The 18,631-nt window shown below is 41.6% G+C and overlaps 1 protein-coding gene across 2 annotated transcripts in view; it reads left to right on the top strand.

The window, feature by feature from the left end:
- ppp2r5b (protein phosphatase 2, regulatory subunit B', beta) overlaps positions 1–17,631 on the top strand; it is a 51,265-nt gene extending 33,634 nt beyond the window's left edge. The window contains exons 6-14 of one of the 2 annotated variants that reach the window (XM_085451531.1): positions 502–561; positions 4,245–4,304; positions 5,199–5,307; positions 11,080–11,133; positions 12,381–12,431; positions 12,566–12,685; positions 12,954–13,081; positions 13,775–13,876; positions 14,446–17,631. In XM_085451531.1, the coding sequence (XP_085307657.1) occupies positions 502–561; positions 4,245–4,304; positions 5,199–5,307; positions 11,080–11,133; positions 12,381–12,431; positions 12,566–12,685; positions 12,954–13,081; positions 13,775–13,876; positions 14,446–14,674 (913 nt within the window). In that variant the 3' untranslated portion in view covers positions 14,675–17,631. The remainder of the gene's footprint in view (positions 1–501; positions 562–4,244; positions 4,305–5,198; positions 5,308–11,079; positions 11,134–12,380; positions 12,432–12,565; positions 12,686–12,953; positions 13,082–13,774; positions 13,877–14,445) is intronic. The other variant, XM_085451532.1, reaches the window with a different exon arrangement.
- Positions 17,632–18,631: the final 1,000 nt, after the last annotated feature.

The following is an 18,631-nucleotide window of genomic DNA, read 5'->3' as shown; positions in this document are numbered from 1 at the left end:
TGTTGTGATTTTGTGCGATATAAATAAAACAAAATAAAATTGAATTGAAAATATTAAAATAGGTTTAACAAGCCTGCACTTTGCTCTTCTTTTTTCTGCACTACAAACTTTTTAAAGTACGTTAAAAACTATGTTAAAAGAGAACAAAGAAAACAAAATGCAATACTTTTCTTTTATATAGTGATACTGCCCAGAGAGTGAGCTGCCTCAGTGAAGGCGCTTCTTGCTTTTCATTTTTTCCTTTTGCTGAATGTAGTTTCAGCTAAAATGTGTATAAACTTCACATTCAACTGTGAATGTCACGGAGGTGTGCTTCAGACATGGTTTGATAGGAAATTTGTGAATACTAGCAACTTTCATGCACGCACAGGTCATTTTACAGGAAGATAAAACTGTTTATTTAATGTTTATCTAATTCCTGTTTTTAGTGTTGTTTAACTATCAGCTGTAGCTTGATTTAATAGTGCTTTTGCCTGTGTGTGTCCTGTCTCTGACCTTCAGGTTCATATATGAAACTGAGCACTTCAATGGAGTTGCGGAACTGTTGGAAATCCTCGGCAGGTTTGTCTGCAAAAGCACACGTTTGAACTATACGCTGCTGCTGTGCTGCACACACACACATATACTCTATACTTGCCAGCTGTTCCTGTTTATGAGACAGCCGGCACCAAAAACTGGTTACAAAGCACAGCCGCTGCTGCATCTGCACGGCACATAAAACAATATGCATTTTTATTTTTCCTTCTTTCTTATCAAGTAAAGACAACCCAGGGTGACGGCAAGGGAAATGAGAGTAAGCAAGGGAGGGGAATGAGTAAAGGGGTGAGGTGGGCGATGGTGCAGAAAGGAGAGAAGCGGGAGGAGGTGGGGGTTAAAGATATAAACGAAATATGACTCACAGGTTTGTTTAATTTCTTGCCTTCTTTTGTGAGGGAAAATATGAGGAAGACAGAAATGAAGAGGCAGCGAAGAAGAAAGGCAAACTGATAAACAAACACGTGTTTCTTATGTTGAGCCTCACATGTAAACAACCAGGAGCAAGAATGGACGAATCAGTGAAATGTGCATGCTGTCATTGTGAGATATAAAAAACTACTATCAACACCGTGTCTTCGTGGTAGTTGCTGAGCTTGTGGTTAGCCTAGCATATCAGACTAGGTTAAGGAGAAAGCGATAGCCTGGCTTTGTCCAAGATGGGGGAAAAAAGCCTCTTTATCAACACCTGTGGACCCGTTATGGTTACATTTGATATTCTAAGCAATAATATTTAGCAATAGACTTTATTTCCTAAGGAGACTAAGGTCAAGCGACATCTCCCCACTCTTTTGGACAAAGTGTCATACAGGGGTGGCCAGTGCTCTGTTTTTGCTGTGGACTGTGGTCTGCTGGTGCGGAAACCTTTCCCCTGTGACAGGGGCAGAGTAGACAAACTTATCGAGAAAGCCGGCTCAGTGGTCGGTTCTGATCTTGAGACAGTCCAGCAGGTGGCCATGAGAAGAATGCTCTCAAATCAGTTTTGATCAACACCCACTCCATGCGCTGGTAGTTATAGAGTAATAGCACAGTAGCACCTTCTGTCAAAGACTGATTGCACCAAGGTGCAAGACTGAGTACCTCTGGAGGTCCTTTATACCAGCTCCTGTAAGACTGTTCAGTGTACAATAATAATAATAATAGCAATAATATAGTAATAATATTTTATCCACATGTTTACATATTTGCAGATATTAGTTCTAGCTGTTTTATTTATTTGCATACATCTATTTATTGCTCTGTTGTTAATTAGCTGAAGGGGTTGTAACTTTAGAATTAGCACCAAAGAAAGAGCTACTGTTAGTATTGTTGGCTAGCAACAAATAAACATTTCCAGTCATATTGCTTTCACTCAAAAAACCCCTAAATTTGTTATCTGCAGGAGACACAAAAATAGTTCTGGATTTAAGTAGATGTACTGCTTCCAGTAGATTAGCTTAGATGCTTAGTAGCTTAGATGAGTACTTAGCATTATATCAATTTTGCACTGATGAGGATTAGGGCCACTGAAAAAAATATTTGGGGGAATTCTGACCAGAATCCTCTTCTGTAGCCATGAAAGCCATTTTAAAACAGAACAGACTCCAGAGAAAAGTCTGAATTAAGTTAGCTTAATGTTTTTAGCTCATCCGGCTAAAGTACAGATGAGCTAATGTGATGGCAAGGCGCCCATCTGTCTACAGTGCAAAAGAACAGCATCCTTGCAAACAGTCATCGCATAATGAGTCTTCACTCAAACTGTTGTGAAGTAATCTGTGAGCTGATGAGTTGCAATGCTACTGATGTTCTGGTTTGATGTTGACATATAATCTAAAGCTACATAACAACCTAGCTTTTTAGCAGGCTATATAGCGGTAGCCTAATGGTCTTGTTATGCTAACAAGGGCACTCTAGTAAATCTAAGGCAGAGAAACCCACAAAGGCACAAGTTTAAAGTCACAGACAGGGAGTAAAAGATGCACATGGCCCCCAGGATTACAGGCCCGTGGCATTGACCTCCCACATCATGAAGACCCTGGAAAGGCTCATCCTGGACCAGCTGCGACCCATAGTAAGACCACACCTGGATCCCCTTCAGTTTGCTTATCAGCCTCGTCTCGGAACTGAGGACGCCATCATCTACCTGCTCAATCGTGTCTACACCCATCTGGACCAGCCGGCGAGCACTGTGAGGGTCATGTTTTTTGACTTTTCCAGTGCTTTCAACACCATCAGGCCGACCCTCCTGGGTGATAAGTTAGCAGCGATGCAGGTGGATGCTTCTCTGGTGTCCTGGATTGTTGATTACCTGACAGGAAGACCACAATATGTACGTCTCCCACAGTGTGTGTCTGACAAGGTGATCAGCAACACAGGGGCACCACAGGGGACTGTCCTCTCCCCCTTCCTCTTCACCCTCTACACCACAGACTTCAGCCACTGCACAGAGACCTGCCATCTTCAGACGTTTTCTGATGACTCTGAGGTGGTTGGATGCATCAGCAGGGATGATGAGACAGAGTACCGGGCTGTGGTCGACTCCTTTGTCACGTGGTGTGAGCAGAATCATCTGCAGCTCAACATGGCAAAGACCAAGGAACTGATCGTGGACTTCAGGAAGACCAGGAAACACTTGACCCCTGTTTCAATCCAGGGGGTCAGTGTTGACATTGTGGAGGACTATAAATACCTTGGAGTACACATTGACAATAAACTGGACTGGGCTAAAAACACCACAGCACTTTACAGGAAGGGCCAGAGTCGTCTCTATTTTTTGAGGCGACTGAGGTCCTTCAACATCTGCCAGAAAATGCTGAGGATTTTCTATGAGTCTGTGGTGGCCAGTGCGATCCTCTATGCTGTTGCATGCTGGGGGAGCAGGCTGAGGGTCGCAGATGCCAACAGACTTAATAAACTGATCCGTAAGGCCAGCAATGTTGTGGGGATGGAGCTGGACTCCCTCAAGGTGGTGTCGGAGAGGCGGATGCTGTCCAAGATAAAGACAATGTTGGATAACACCTCCCACCCACTCCATGACATGCTGGTCAGTCACAGGAACTCGTTCAGTGAGAGACTGAGATTACCGAAAAGCATCACTGAACGACACAGGAAATCATTCCTGCCTGTGGCCATCTCCCTGTACAACGCATCCACTTAACACACTGTTTGCTGCTACAACTACACATGTTTCTTTTCCAACTATTTATTTATGAGTGACTTATGTATGTATATATGTATATATATGTATATATTGTACTATTCTTAGTTAGTGTATTGTCTGTCTTGTCTTAATGTTGGTTTAAAATGGAGCACTGTAACAAAAAATAATTTCCCCCAGGGATCAATAAAGTATTCTGATTCTGATTCTGATTGACATCAGCTTCTTGATGTCGGATAGTGAAGCCTCGCTGTGAAGCTGCATCCGTGTTTTAAGTCTGTAGCCAGAGCAGATAAACAGATGTGCTAATGATAATTTAGAAATGGAAAGACTAAGACAACAACCCAAAGAAGTAATAAGCAATAAGAACGCAAACAAATCAGTATCAGAAACAATAAATATTAATCCCTCTCAGGGGAATTTCGGCTAATGGAGTCTAGCCTCTGCCCTGTGTGTTTGTCTTTCCTTGTCTGATGTTATACTTAGGAGTTAAAAAGAAGGATGTATCCAGACTGAGAGTGTTTTTTTTCCTGCCATAAGAGACCAACAGTAACTTTTCAGCTCTTAACAATAGTGAGGCGATCTCGGAAACAAGTGGCGGCTCAAGGAAGGCGAGGGAGAGGACGAGTCCAAGGTGAGGGAAAAAGGAGGAATGGAGGGATAGATGGAGCCGGAGAGGGAACGAGTGAGTGAACAGTGAGTCAGAAGTGGAGGAAGGAGGGAGCAGGAGAGGAGAGAGAGGTTTGTATTCATGTTGGTGGTAACAGAGGTATTTATAGCTCCTCCCACACATGGAGAGTGCGGGAGAGAGATGGGTGAGAGAGGATGCGGTGCATAGATAGAGGAGACGGGGAGGCGTTCAGAAAGAGGGCGAGAAAGGAAGCAGAGAGACAGATTAGAGGAACAGCAGGAGGGAGATATTACTGAAGGACTCCTCTGTTAAACTGACAACAGCGCTATTAGAAATGAAGACAGACGGACGGACTGATGCAGACAAACACATGAATCGCCCGTGAAAAAAACTGACGGGCGGCTCGTTTTACAGCTAAATGAGCGTCGCACTTTCCAAGTTTAGTTCCCACTCTTCTGCTGCTCATACTTTTCTCTCTGTGGGCAGCCGGTGCAGCTGTGAACAGAGCAGACCACGCGCTCGTCCAGTCACTCGGAAACGGACACAGTACGAAAATAGAGTCTGAGAGCACAGATGAATGCACAGGCGTACACATGTGTGACTCAGAGGAGGGTTTTTTCTTTTTTGAAGCAACACATGATGCTGTGGTGTAAATAAATATTACCATTCGCACCATTCATTGATTGAAACGTGTTCGTTAGAAGATCGCGTTTGGTAACAGGTGACCGGGATGTTTTTGGACAGGTGGCCTTAAAGTTGGAGGGTCGTGGTGCTGATTTTTAAACAGGATGACTTAAGTAAAAGGCGTACATGTGCTTTTTGTCATAAAAAAAAACCCCACATACCCCCGAGAAACGACGGTCACTTTTAACTGCCTTCTCATCTCCTCTGTTCCAGCATCATAAACGGCTTCGCCCTGCCGCTGAAGTCTGAACATAAGCAGTTCCTGGTTCGGGTCCTCATCCCGCTACACACGGCAAAGTCCCTTTCCATCTTCCACGCGCAGGTCGGTGACTATCCTACCCTCACTACCAGTTTATATTTGTGCTTTAACGTTAGACTCTTTAACAAAGCTCGGCCCTGTCGTCAGCTTCTTTTGATTTTATGTACCATGGGAAACAGTTTTCGACACCTATTTATCACCACGAATGCAGTCACATTTTTTGATGTCGTTTGATGCCCTAATTACATCCGAATGAAGAGGAGAGTATGTGTTTGAATGACTGATGTTCCTTGCAGCCGTACTTTCCTGTGTCCTTATGTGTATTTTGCTTGTATTTGTTACATTTTCAAGCAAAAATACCTGCCTTCACTCAGTTTCGGTCCATTTTAGAGGATTCTTTAGATACTTTGTTACTGTAATATACTGGGATATTTATAATTAGAGCTATTTTGTTATATTTTGTAACTTCTTAATATATTGTATTAATTAATTTAGTTTAGTTAGTTACTGTTCTTACTGTCTTGGAGCAAATGTGACCACATCATTTCCTCTGGGATTAATAAAGTACTCTGATTCTGGTACTAGCAGCCTTTCGTAAAACACATAATTTGCTCCCATTTCTTGAGCTGAATCTATGAAAACTCACACAGATAACCCAGTTTGACATGCAAAAAATAGCATTTTTTCACCATCAAGGTGATTCCCGAAGAGTATATCTTGGGAAAAATTGAGGAAGTGGGTAAGTCGTGGGGAAAAGAAGAAGTGGCAGGCCTGAAAACTATTTATAGTAGATGAGCAGTGTATAAAATTCATGTCTTAAGATAAAATTAGCAAAAAAGTAAAGACCTCGCACAGGACCTGAGAGATATAGCTATCTGTAAAACATGATGGAGGCTCTGTCGTGGTTTGGGGCTGCATTTAAGTCAGGAGTATTGGAAAACTTGTCAAAACTGATCAAATTATGAACATAGAAAAGTTCTGTCAGATTTAGAGGCACCATGCAATGCCATCTGGAAAGTGGGTGATTGAAAAAGACTTAATTATTCAGCCTGACAGTGATCTCAAACAAACTCCCCATGCAGTGAAAAAACCTACTTGGACAGAAAAAACACAGTAATAATACATTTTATTTAATAAAGCACCTTTCAAAACATTCAAGGACACTGTACACAGCAGAATAGAGACAAGCAACAACAACAACAAACATAACAATTTACAAATTTATAAGGATAAAACATGGAGCAATTAAATAAAATAAATTAAAATAGCAGGATGGAAAAGCTTATGTGGAATAGGCTTTTGTGAACAGGTGAGTTTTGAGTCTGGCCTTAAAAAGAGAAAGGGAAGCGATGTTTCTCATCTCAGGAGGAAGGGAGTTCCAAAGGCGGGGGGCAGAGCGACAGAAAGCCCTGCGCCCCGTGGTAGGTAGCCGAGGGGAAGGGATGGAAAGAGAGACACCGAGCGGGAATGGTGATCTGAACCAGGTCAGAGAGGTATGAAGGCGAGAGATGATGGATAGCCTTGAATGTATACAAAAGTATCTTGAAATTGATGCGGTATTTAACCGGAAGCCAATGAAGCTGCTGCAGAACACGGGTGATGTGGTGCATAGAAGGGGTCCTGGTGATAATATGGGCAGCAGAGTTCAGGTCACGTTGAAGCTTATGGAGAGATTTTTGACTAAGACCAAAAAGAAGAGAGTTGCAGTAGTCGATCCGGGAAGTGACCAGGCTATGAACAAGAATGGCAGTGGCGTGTGGGGAGAGAAAAGGATGGAGACGACTAATGTTATGAGTAGTGAAGCACCGTCAGTCGTGGATTGGCCTCCCCAGAGCCCAGACATCAACATAGAGCAGTGTGAGATCATCTTGACAGAGAACAGAACAGATCTTTCAGTCCCCTTCAGGAAAACTGGAGAATTATTCCTTAAGACTACTTAAAGAAATTATTACAAGAAAGCTTACCTCACAAGTAAGTGTTTAACAATCAAGGTGGTCATACCAAAAATTAACTTTTAAACTTTTTAGAATTGCACAAACTCTGTTTTTGCCTGATATACTGTATTTCTTTCTATTTGTGTTTCAACTGGTTTGAATAAAATAACATATAAAAAATGAAGGGTAGCTCAAGACTTTTGCACAGTTTTATATTCATGTCTTTGTAAACTAAATCTATAGAAAAAGATCTCCAGGTAGAAGCAAGCTTGTTGCTTTTATTCTTGACAGACACTTTAATCGGCTATCCTAAACTCTACCTGTCACCATGACCATTGTCTGATTGGTCTCCTGCACTTAAAAACATCTAAACAAACATCTGGCTTGAATATATGTATGAACCCAAGAAGAAGTAAGTGAGCTTAATGTGTCTAAAATTGTTCCTGGTAATACTTAGACATTTTAGCAATGTGTCAAATGTACCACTAGGAGGCAGGGTTGAGTCACAGATAGTGCCGCTGAGAGACGCACTCACATCTGAGTTACATTCGTGTGTGAGTGCCTTTGATTTTTTTTGGTGTTTGTGTACGAGTATGTGTGTCTGGGTTATTATAATACTTGGTGACACAGATGGCTGCCAGTCTATTGTGTTTGTGCACGCCTGTGCATTTTATTTGTGCCATACTTTGTTTGCTTATGCAGAAGATACAGTTTGTTCCCCACAAAATGTGTGTCTGTGTGTATTCTGGGTCTCAGCATCACTGTGCCCTACATTTCTCCCCATCTCTCCTCTCCCTGTGGTTCACACACATAAATTATTCACACACTCACACACACTCGGTTTGACAGGGTCACGGGAGAAGCAGGGTCTTGTGGATGGCAGTTTTGTACTCAGTAGGTGTGGCTGTTCAGGACTGACCTAGTTCTGGATGCCGGTATCAAAATATGATATCACAGCAAACTGTTTAAACATCTTAGAAGATGAGCACTGAAATACATTTGAATGTATTGATATCACTGACTTAGAGTATGTGGCCCCAGTGTGGGTTCAGTAAAGCTAATCATCTATTCAGCCATCCATTTTCCTAACAGCTTCTCTCACTTAGGGTTACAGGGGGCTGGGCTGGAGTCTCTCGAAACTATCATAGGGAGTGGAAGCAGGTTACACTCTGGAGGTCACCAGCCCATCGTGTGGCTAGCACAGACAGATAATCACACTCTCACATTCACACCTACGGCCAGTTTAAAATCACAGCTTAAACTGAGCTTCACGACTTTGGCTGTCTGATGAAAATAACACAAGTAACATCAGTAACATGTCCACATCGTCTCACACAAACATGTTTCATTAAATGCAGATATATTTGCTTCAACATAAATTAAACACAACATTGCTAAACAATTTTTCTCTTATTTGGCTGCTGCAAGCTTCTTAACCCTTGTGTGGTGTTCGTATTTTTGTTACTCAGCCAGTGTTCATGGGTCTGGTGGACCCGCTAGAGTTTTGGCTTTCCAAATTAACACTATCAAACAATTTTATGTTAAATTACTCAACAGATGTTTACTTCATCCCAATTACAAGACATATGAACAGCAAACATGGTTAATTTTTTCCCTTTACCTTTGTTAGATCACATTTATGAATTAATGTGCTTCTCGTTTTTCTTTTATATAAAATGTTATAAATAAATCAGTTATAATCAAGTGGAGTGAGTGGAAAGACACAACACATTTACACGTGAAAAAATAATTAATTGTTTAATTTTTCTTTTGAAAAAAACTGAACACGGGTCTCACAGACCCGAACACCATACAAGGGTTAAAACAACAATGGATTGTGTTTCAGCAGTAGATATAAACTCATATACAGGAACAGGAACTTCCAGGGTGGCAAGTGTTTATGATCGGAATCTGATTATAAAATGGGGAAGCAAGGGATGCAGTACGGGGGCTTTTTTATTATTCACTTGTGCACTGGCAAAATTATTCATGAACACAAATGGAGTTCTCTGCTCTCCTAACCCCTTAACCATTACCAGTCATTAACTGTGTCACCAGTGTAATTAAAAAGTGTGTTCCTTAGCGATTTATGGCTGTTATTTTCGGCTGCAGGTCCATGGACTACTGTTTGCAGCTCAGATTTTAAAAATATACATATTTTCATTTCTTAAGCATATAGTTAGGCTTTGAGCAGTTACTGTGGATACTGAAGTGTGAGATGTACTGAAGTGACTGAAGTCTATCATTATTTGATAGTAATAACTTTATTTTTATGAACCAACCTTCTTGGACGGTCTCATTCCTCTGATTTCAGTATTTTTATTTTCTTTAATTCCAAAGTGTGGAAACAGTATAGAGACACTACAAAGATGATTTGGTCATAGGCTTTATTTAGCTGTAATATTTGTATTCCAATACTGTATTTAAAGAGCAAAAAACTGATATGCTATAAGTTAATTCTCACATGTGCAACCAGAAAAAGTTTTAGGCCTCTTAGCTTGACATGTTCCAGTCATTGCTAACTGGACACAGGCATGCGCATGAAATAGACAGATTTCAATGGAACCAGGGGCAAGCAGAGCTGCTTTTAGAGACACTAGCCAACTGTGGCCAGAAGATGACAGTAATTTAAAAGATGGTGCAAACAGGCAATGAGAGAAGCTTATGGAACAGATTGTTTGAGATGCAAGGACAGAGATAGCACTCACTTGGGTTTTAATTCATGTCTTTTGCTCGGTTTTTTTGGGCAAGCAGGGCTTGCCTTGCATTTCCATTATCAAGTAGAGCTGACTTCAGCTCCAAAAATAGAGCTTAATTTGACCTGTCACCCTGACAAATCAATATCAGTAAAATCTTTACAAAGGTCCACAGAAGTCTACTACATAATCCCTGCCTAACAATGACCTCATGCAACTGCAAACCTTGACTCGACAGCAGAATCCAATGTCATATTTACCCCAAGTTTCTCAAACGCCTCACTAATGCTTTAAATAGTTTGCCCACTTTATTTTAATCCTCTTCTTTTCTCCTGCTTTCTTTATATTCCAGCTTTCAACACTTCCTTTTTTAGCCGCCACTCCCTCTTACACTGTATTTTTGTAAACATGTTGTGCCACGGGTGCAGCAATAGGAAAGTCTTGGATGAAGGGAGAGAAGAAGATGAACAAGAAAGATAGCCAGTATGGAGAAAAAGGGAGATTAGACAGAAAAATCTGTAAGAGATGAAAGCTCAGACAGTGAGGCAGACAATGATGCTGCAGTTCAACAAGGTGGCAAAGGAAGGAACAACAAAGAAGAAAACTGTCCTACAAAAAGATCTAAAAACATCATCAATAATATGACAGTATAATCCCAAAAAACTTTTAATTGAGTCACTTCGGCTCTAACTTATGAAGATAAAATGAACCACTAGTGTAATACTGGGAACCAGTCAAAGGATAGACGGAGGGGGAGAGACAAGAGGTCTAACCTCTATCTCACATTGCCCTTAAGGGACTTTGCGTGTGTGACATCACTCCTTCCGAAGTAAACACACGTACACACAGTCTCCGTCGCCACGGTGCCCACTCGCCACGGCAACCGGCCTGGGCGGAGGGGGCAACCGCAGAACACACATATGCAAACACACAAATGCACACACAATATCAGAATAATAGGAAATGATTGCCGCTAATATAAGAGGAGACAAAAGCTGATGTAGCTGCAGACACACACTCACACGTACGCGCACTCGCGCACATTTGGAAAACTTGTCTTTCCGATCTTTAGCAGTGTGTAATCCTGAGGGATAAGTGCTAAATTCCCCATTGTCTCGTTGACAGCGCCAGAGAGAGAGAGAGAGTGCGTAGGTGTGAGTGTGACAGTTTGTGTGTGCGTAACCCCGTGTTCTCTGTCGTTACAGCTGGCCTACTGTGTGGTGCAGTTTATGGAGAAAGATGCCACAGTCACTGAATATGTAAGACTGCTTCTTCATTCGCTGTACTTATTCCAACACGTTTTATAAAGATTTTCAGTTTTTTCCTAAGAACTGAAAATATGGGAGAAAATAATGCATGTGAATAATCATAGACGCTTTAAAGCTGTATGAATCATTTCTTTAAGGTAAAGAGTGGGTCATCTGACTATTTGTGAAGTGAGGAAAGACAACTGTAGAGATAAACTCACAAAAAGTTATTGGACGAATAGAATTTCATTTATAAACCGTCAAAACAAAGTCGCCTGAAAGCGTTCTTAATTGCAAAGTAAAGACCGGCAAAAATACGACCTGATATCACCACAAAGTGTGTCCATGTCACGCTTTTCCTCTCCAAAACGCGAAGGGAAAAAACACGCAGAAGTTGCAGTAAGTTGCAAACAATAAAAGTTGCAAACAATATAATAATCATGCGAAAGCTTTAAACTGACATTATTGACACATTTACATGTAAACACATATTAACTTAATCATTTCTGACTATTAAGAACCCTGAAATATACTCTATATGTTTTTTGATTTCTTGGCTTTAAAGATATTATCTCCCCCTGCTGGTGCTGCAACATGCGTGCATGTCTATTTCACATTTTGGAGAGGCAAAGCATGGACACGGTGGACCGGTGTGTCTATTACACGTTTTGCTGATACTGGGTTGAATAATACAGAGGAAACTCTAACAATCAGATGAGCCCCTATGAGCAAACACTTGGCGACAGTGGGAAAGAAAAACTCTCAGCGAGGGGCAGCCATATGTTGTGAATTTCCTGAAACTAAGTCATTTGATCTTTTTCTGATTTGATTTTGGGGCCCACAACTTCATTATTTTGGTTTAGATATGCTTCTGTTCACACTTTACAGGAAATTCAAAATTATTCTGAACATTTAGCTGCACGCCTTTTTAGTTTTACTCCCCGAAGAAACCAGTTTAAAATGTTTTAAAAAAATCTTTCTCTTTTTTTTTTTTTTGCCTTTTTAATAATAACCAAAATAACCGCATGATCCTAGACTTTAGACAGATAGCAAGTAGGAGTTTTAAGCAGCATGGTTAATGTTACCCATGCAGCCAGCTGAGAGTCAGTGAAAACTTAAAGACATTATTCTTAATGCAAAAGCCAGAGCATGGAAATGACTCATTGGAGATGGTAGAGATGGATGTCAGCCAGCTACCCTGCTGAGCTAATGGCTTCAGTGTTTATTTCTCTTAACATGTGCTCATATTTGCTCTGCAGATCATCAGAGGGCTGCTCAAGTACTGGCCTAAAACCTGCACGCAGAAAGAGGTGAGACCGATGACGACGAAAAAGCTGTTGATGTTTCTTTCTCCTCAACTGTTGCATCGCTGCAACTGTGTCGATTTAACTCGTCCTTCCCTATCTCTCTGTATCTGCATTTTAAAAAATGTGCACGCACTTAGGTGATGTTCCTGGGGGAGATCGAGGAGATCCTGGATGTGATAGAGCCATCTCAGTTCATGCGGATTCAGGAGCCGCTCTTCAAGCAGATAGCAGCCTGCATCTCCAGTCCTCACTTCCAGGTGCTAAAATAACGCAGAAGTGGAAACAATAACCACAGAAGTCACTCACAGATTAAAACCGCTTTGGGTGTAGACAGGATTAAAACAAATGTGATTATAGTAATCTGATTACCTCCAGGTATTAGGCTGGAAAATCAGTTACTTCTTAGACGAATCAGTTTAATAAAAAGAATGTTGCACAACTCTGATGAAAGAAAATCAACTCTTCTTTGTGCCCGTGTGTGTGTGTGTGTGTGTGTGTGTGTGTGTGTGTGTGTGTGTGTTTTAGGTAGCGGAGCGGGCTCTTTACTTCTGGAACAATGAATACATCCTCAGTCTGATTGAGGAAAACTGTCAAGTCATCCTTCCACTGGTGTTCGCTACCCTCTACAGAGTCTCCAAGGAGCACTGGAACCAGTCAGTGGCACGCATAACCACTCCCATCGTAACTTTTTGTTTAGAGCTTAACCTCTGTTACGAGCAAATATCACAACTTGTCCAGTCAGAGGGTGAAAAGGGTCATGATGGGTTCACAGGCTTAGTCGTTAGCTTCAAGTCCTTATGAATACAGCCTGATGTTCACTTTCAATTTATGGTCCCATTAGAGTCAAAAAGGAGTCTGCAGCCGTGTGGCTCATACGATGATACGCCACGAGCGTGCATAACCCTCCGTTTCTCACTGAGATCTGCTCCTCATTCGTAATATTCGGTTACAAACCCCCAAGATGGCAACATGTAAAATACTCAGGCCAAAGCTTTCCAGCTTAAAGTAGGCAGGGGCTGGTTTCCATCTTTTATATTCAGTCTATGAGTTTAGTCTGTTAGTGGCGAGTTCATTTGGGAAGATCTTTTGTCATATTTTAGGCTACAAATTAGTTGAATAATGAAAATAATTGTTGGTAGGAACCCTTAAGTTAGCCATAACAGAAGTCCTTTTATTCTTGTCTTTATCACACACAGTATTCAGACCCTGATACTATACTGCCATATTACTATACAAGCTCCTGTTACGTTTCACTATTCATTTAAATTTTTAGGTACACACCAAATGACTTTTTTCATATTCTCACCATCATTGAAGCATTTGATGACCCATCTGTGTTTCTCCAGGACCATCGTGTCTCTGATTTACAACGTGCTGAAGACCTTCATGGAGATGAACAGCAAACTCTTTGATGACCTCACTGCCTCCTACAAAGTGGAGAAACAGAAGTGAGTGTGACTCACTGCTTTTGTGCGTGTCTTTGTGTCACTGGATACGACGGTGACAACAAGAGGAAGAAACTAAGAACTAAGTCATTTTTTAGGCGGCGTTTCTTCCATTATCTGTCACATTGTATTTCACGTTGTAAGTATGTATCGCTTAGGTCATCTTTTGGACACGGATCACATCATAATTCCAGCCTCAACCTCAAGATAGTAGATACCAGAGGAAAATAAAATCTACAGGGATAGTTCAGCAGTTTGATCATCTCTTAATGAAAAGACACGTTTTATTTGTTAAGTGATGAAGTAAAGACTGGATGAATTTATCTAAGTTTAGCTTAGGATAGAAAATTTGGACCCTGTTATTCACGAACTAGATCTAGAATTACATATCTGTAAGAATTAGCATTTTAATAGAAGCTGAAATTAGAGTCAGGGATGACAGTCCGATATAAATCAACGGTCCCCAACCCCCGAGTCGTTTGGTACTGGGCCGTGAGAGTTGAGGCCCGGTACCACTTTCTAATTTCTGCCCTTTAAACTTAACTACTTTCCTTTCTCCGCCGCCTCTCCAGGGAGCTGAAGCGAGAACGGGAGCGTGCCGAGCTCTGGCGAGGCCTGGAGGAGTACCAGGAGCGCCGGATGCAGATGCTCACGGAGGCCGCCAGGAACCAGCGCAACCTCCAGGAGCGAGGCGAGAGAGGGGACACGCTTAACCCTTCCTCCCCGCAGACAGCTCACTCCGACCAGCCCGAGCCCAAGCCCAGCGGGGCCTCTTCTGGAGCCGGGGAGAGCGCCACCTAGGTGTCACTCCATTAGATCCAATGGGGGGTAGGGGAGGGTTAGGGGACAGGGAGAAATCAGGAAGATGACGGTAAAAGTGTTGGGAGACAGAAAAAGGTACAAAACAATCCACTGTTTTTTTTCCTCTGTCGTCTTGTGTCACGGAGGTGGTTGCTTTTTGTAAAAAGGCGCAAACTCGGTGATCCAAGGTAAACACTGTACCTTCTTTCTAACTGAGTTGTGTGAAACTGGTTCACATTTTGCTGTACACACATTATGTTGCAGACCAGAAGATAAATACTGTCCGAGTGCAGACTCGTGGAAATTTAAATTCGTGGAAACGGCAGATCAGTGCCCTGAAATCGGTAGCTGGCCTGCTTCAAATCTGCCTCAAAACGAGAGATATAACATCTCTTTTGGTGCAACACTTACCACGTTTAACACATTTCTAAGTCACCTAAGGGAGGACGGGTCTGCGCCGTGGCCTCGTATTTATCTTTTGGTCAGAGATGCTGATTTCATGCGTGGATAGCACAATACATCAATAAACAAAAGAAGCAATTTCACACAAAAGTCCCAAAACTATTGCCGAACCCACGAACCGCCACATAGACGCGGGCGCAGGTACATTTTTACTGTAAATATCAGAGGACAGAGCTACAGAGAGTTTATCCAGGTTAAACAATTCACACGCCAACAGCTGATTCATGCACCTGAATATTACTTTAAATCACACTGTCTCACACACACACACACACACACACACACACACATACACAGACACACACGGCTGATTCTGGCGTTAACTCCTCTCCCAGTCTGCCGGGTTCCACCAAAGGATGAGCCTGAAGTCCCTAATAACCACTGATGAAGATGATGATATAAGTACAATAATGTTCCTTCTTCTTACTTGTTACTCTACTACTATTACTCTACTCTAAGTACTACTGATGATGATAATGTTTTTATATATATACATATGTCTCTGGATATTTCTGTAGTGTATTACGGGAGAAACACTAGTGTAGCAGATATCATAAAGGGGAAGTCCACTCGAATTCTGAATTCACATCACGTGTTAAATGTGTGAGGCTGTAATGTGAGTGCTGAAATTCAGCAGAATTCCCCTTTAGCAGACCTTAAAAGGAGGAGGAATGAACTGGATTGGCATGGGTGGATTTGCTTTCATTCATTACTTGCGGTGTGGTGGATTTAAAAAAACAAAGAAATCCCCAAACATTCCACGTTTAAAGCTGAATCATTTTTTTTTAAAGGTGCCGTGTGGAGTTTTGTTCTAAACACAGTTTTACGTTGATGATTTTATGTCTCACTCATCATGAATGTACTTTGTCTGTTAGGGAGGCCTGGTGAATTTACATTTTTAACATCCGCCTTTGCTCGCTAAAAAAAGCTACATATGCTAGGTTTAGCTTCTGTGGTGATACCCACTGGTTTGTGAAGTCCTGTTTTGAAGTTTGGCTTTCTGGATCCAGAGGTTATTGGCTAATGATAGCAACCTTTGTTAGCAAGGTGCATACACTGAATGGGAGTAGCATAGCCTCAATCCATGCATCCATCCGTGACTGATGGCTAATTAATCCTCGACGTGTTGGTCGTCGTGTCTGCGAATAATGGCTTTGCCACGACTCGGTACTCGCCGCAGTATTTTCCTAAATGATAGGCGTGGCGATTCAGACAGAACCTCCACATTAGCGCTGGTTCGGTCAAAATCGTAAATAAAGAAATCACTGAATGTTTATTTATTCCAGAATGTCTCATCTTTTCAATACTGTTGCAATCTGTAAATCTGTGTCAATAAAATGGTTGTGAAAATTGACGCGATCGCCACAAAAACTAACCAAGCGCAACTTGATGCATGTTGAGCATACATGGGCCTTTAGGGGGTGCCCGAGAGGCATCCTGGTCACAAACCACCTGAATCGACTTCTTTTCTGTGTGGTGAAGTGGCAGCTTTAGTCTGAGCGCCTCCTGGATGATCGAGCTTCTTAACCGAGCTCTAAGAGAGCACACCAACCCCACAAACGCTTTCCACGTGGGTGTAGTTGACTGGGTCAGATTAGCAGACAGCTAGGTTGGGTTCCACCATTAATAAATATTTCAACAGGAGAGCTTCAAGTGGTCATTTGAGGAACTGCGGTTTTGGGCACATTTGCTTCACTTTCCAGCATTTTCTGGCACAAATTCTACACATCACTAAATGTTGGATCAGGAGAACAGCATGAAATCAGTATTGTGAATGTGTTGCTTACACGCAAACAAAACTTGGATCCAGTCATAAAACATGCTTTATCTATCATCTCTTATTGGTTAAAAGTTCCACAGCTTACCTTTAATTTTAATTTGGCACCAAATGATGATTATTTTTTTGGTGTGTACGTGTGTCTATTCTCTCATTTAGAACCTCATCACAGAGTATTAAATTTAAACGAATCCAAGCAGACTCATAAAGCCCACCCAACACATGAGAATGAATGAAACCCACCGCATGTGTGTCAAATCAAAAGAAAAACACCGCAATCCAGTTGGATTTCTGAACCTGGAACGTCTGCAGGTTCGAGCAGACCAAAAGCTGCTAGATGGTGACCATGATGAGGAAGCTTTTTTTTTTTTTTTTTTGATGTGAACCAACAAAAATCTGTTTATTCTTGTCTGATCATTATGATAGAGTGATGGGATACAAGAGAGGGAGGAAAAAAACTGAAAAAAAAATTATTTTAGCAATATTTTCATTCTTTCAGGATAATCTGTGTTTTTTAGGGGGTGACGACAGGAAGTGGGTGTCACACTGAAACGTTTACCTCCCACTCTTGTTTTTACTCCTGTTGCGTCCTTGATATTCACATTGTCTTAAAGGTACCTTCTGTGTAGATTTATTTGATGAGAAATGATTTTGCTTTGTAAATTACGTTGTTAATTTTATTGGTTTTTGTATAATCTTGTTTTTTGTGGAAAACTGAGTCTGATGCTATTTATTTTCTATTTGATCAGGAAATGTAACCTTATTTGACGGTCAGGTTGTGTGTGCGTGTGTGTGCGCGCATGTGTTTGCGTGCGTGGGTGCTTGAGCGTGTATCCAGTGAGTGTTTCGGCGAGCAGGAGATATGCGTAGACAGAGCGACAGAGAACGGGAGAAAGCAGTCGTCTCTTTGCTTCTTTTTCTCTCTCTCGCCTTCTCTCCTTCCTGTGGGACAGGGTTTGAATCCGAATGTATCGTGAAACAAAACTGATTGTTCTTTTTTTTTTACGCTTGACAGGCAGAACTAAGTGTCGGCTGCTTCGAACCAAACTTTCAAAAAACCCCGCAGAACCGTTTTTTTCCTAGACGCTCACTTAAAAACTTGTCTGAATCAGCAATGTTTCGAAATCGTTTCCATCTTCGTACCAAAAGGGTTTTTTGCTTTCAAAATTTGGTGAAGCGGCTTTGCGTTTTTTTCTTTTCTTTTTCATAAAGACCTTACAACTTATGTCACCTTTGACGCCAAAAACCAAATTTTGCCACTGTTTGATAGCTACCGTCACATAAAGGCGCCTGAGTTATCGTTACAACAACAGGACAACTGAACACCACCACCAGTCTATGGGTAACGCTAGAAGCGGGCAACTACAGATAAGTTATTGGTGCTGGTTTCATTAATTTGACTTTTTTCTTTGATTGTATTTTGCAAAAAGAGTGCAAAAATCCAAAGTCTGATTTCGTCGTCATCCTCAATCGCCTGAAACTCCAAAAACAAGTGGAACATTTCCTTTCTTAAATCCTATAATTTACTCCACGTCGCCACCTGGCTGACAACGAGAGACCCTTCCATTTTTGGGATTTCAAACATTGTCTTGATTCAGGCAGGTGACACTCAGAAACACAATCGAACAGAGACAAAACTTGACCTCGCTGTCACTAAACTTGGTTTGCTTCATGATTTTTTTTTCTTGGGTTGCTTACTCACAAACCCTCTAGATTGT

Source organism: Copadichromis virginalis, linkage group LG3 (assembly GCF_057382275.1).
Source record: "Copadichromis virginalis isolate Kocher_CV1m ecotype Utaka linkage group LG3, C_Virginalis_male_GT1.1, whole genome shotgun sequence".
Lineage (NCBI taxonomy): Eukaryota > Metazoa > Chordata > Actinopteri > Cichliformes > Cichlidae > Copadichromis > Copadichromis virginalis.
This window is presented reverse-complemented; position numbering and strand designations above follow the sequence as displayed.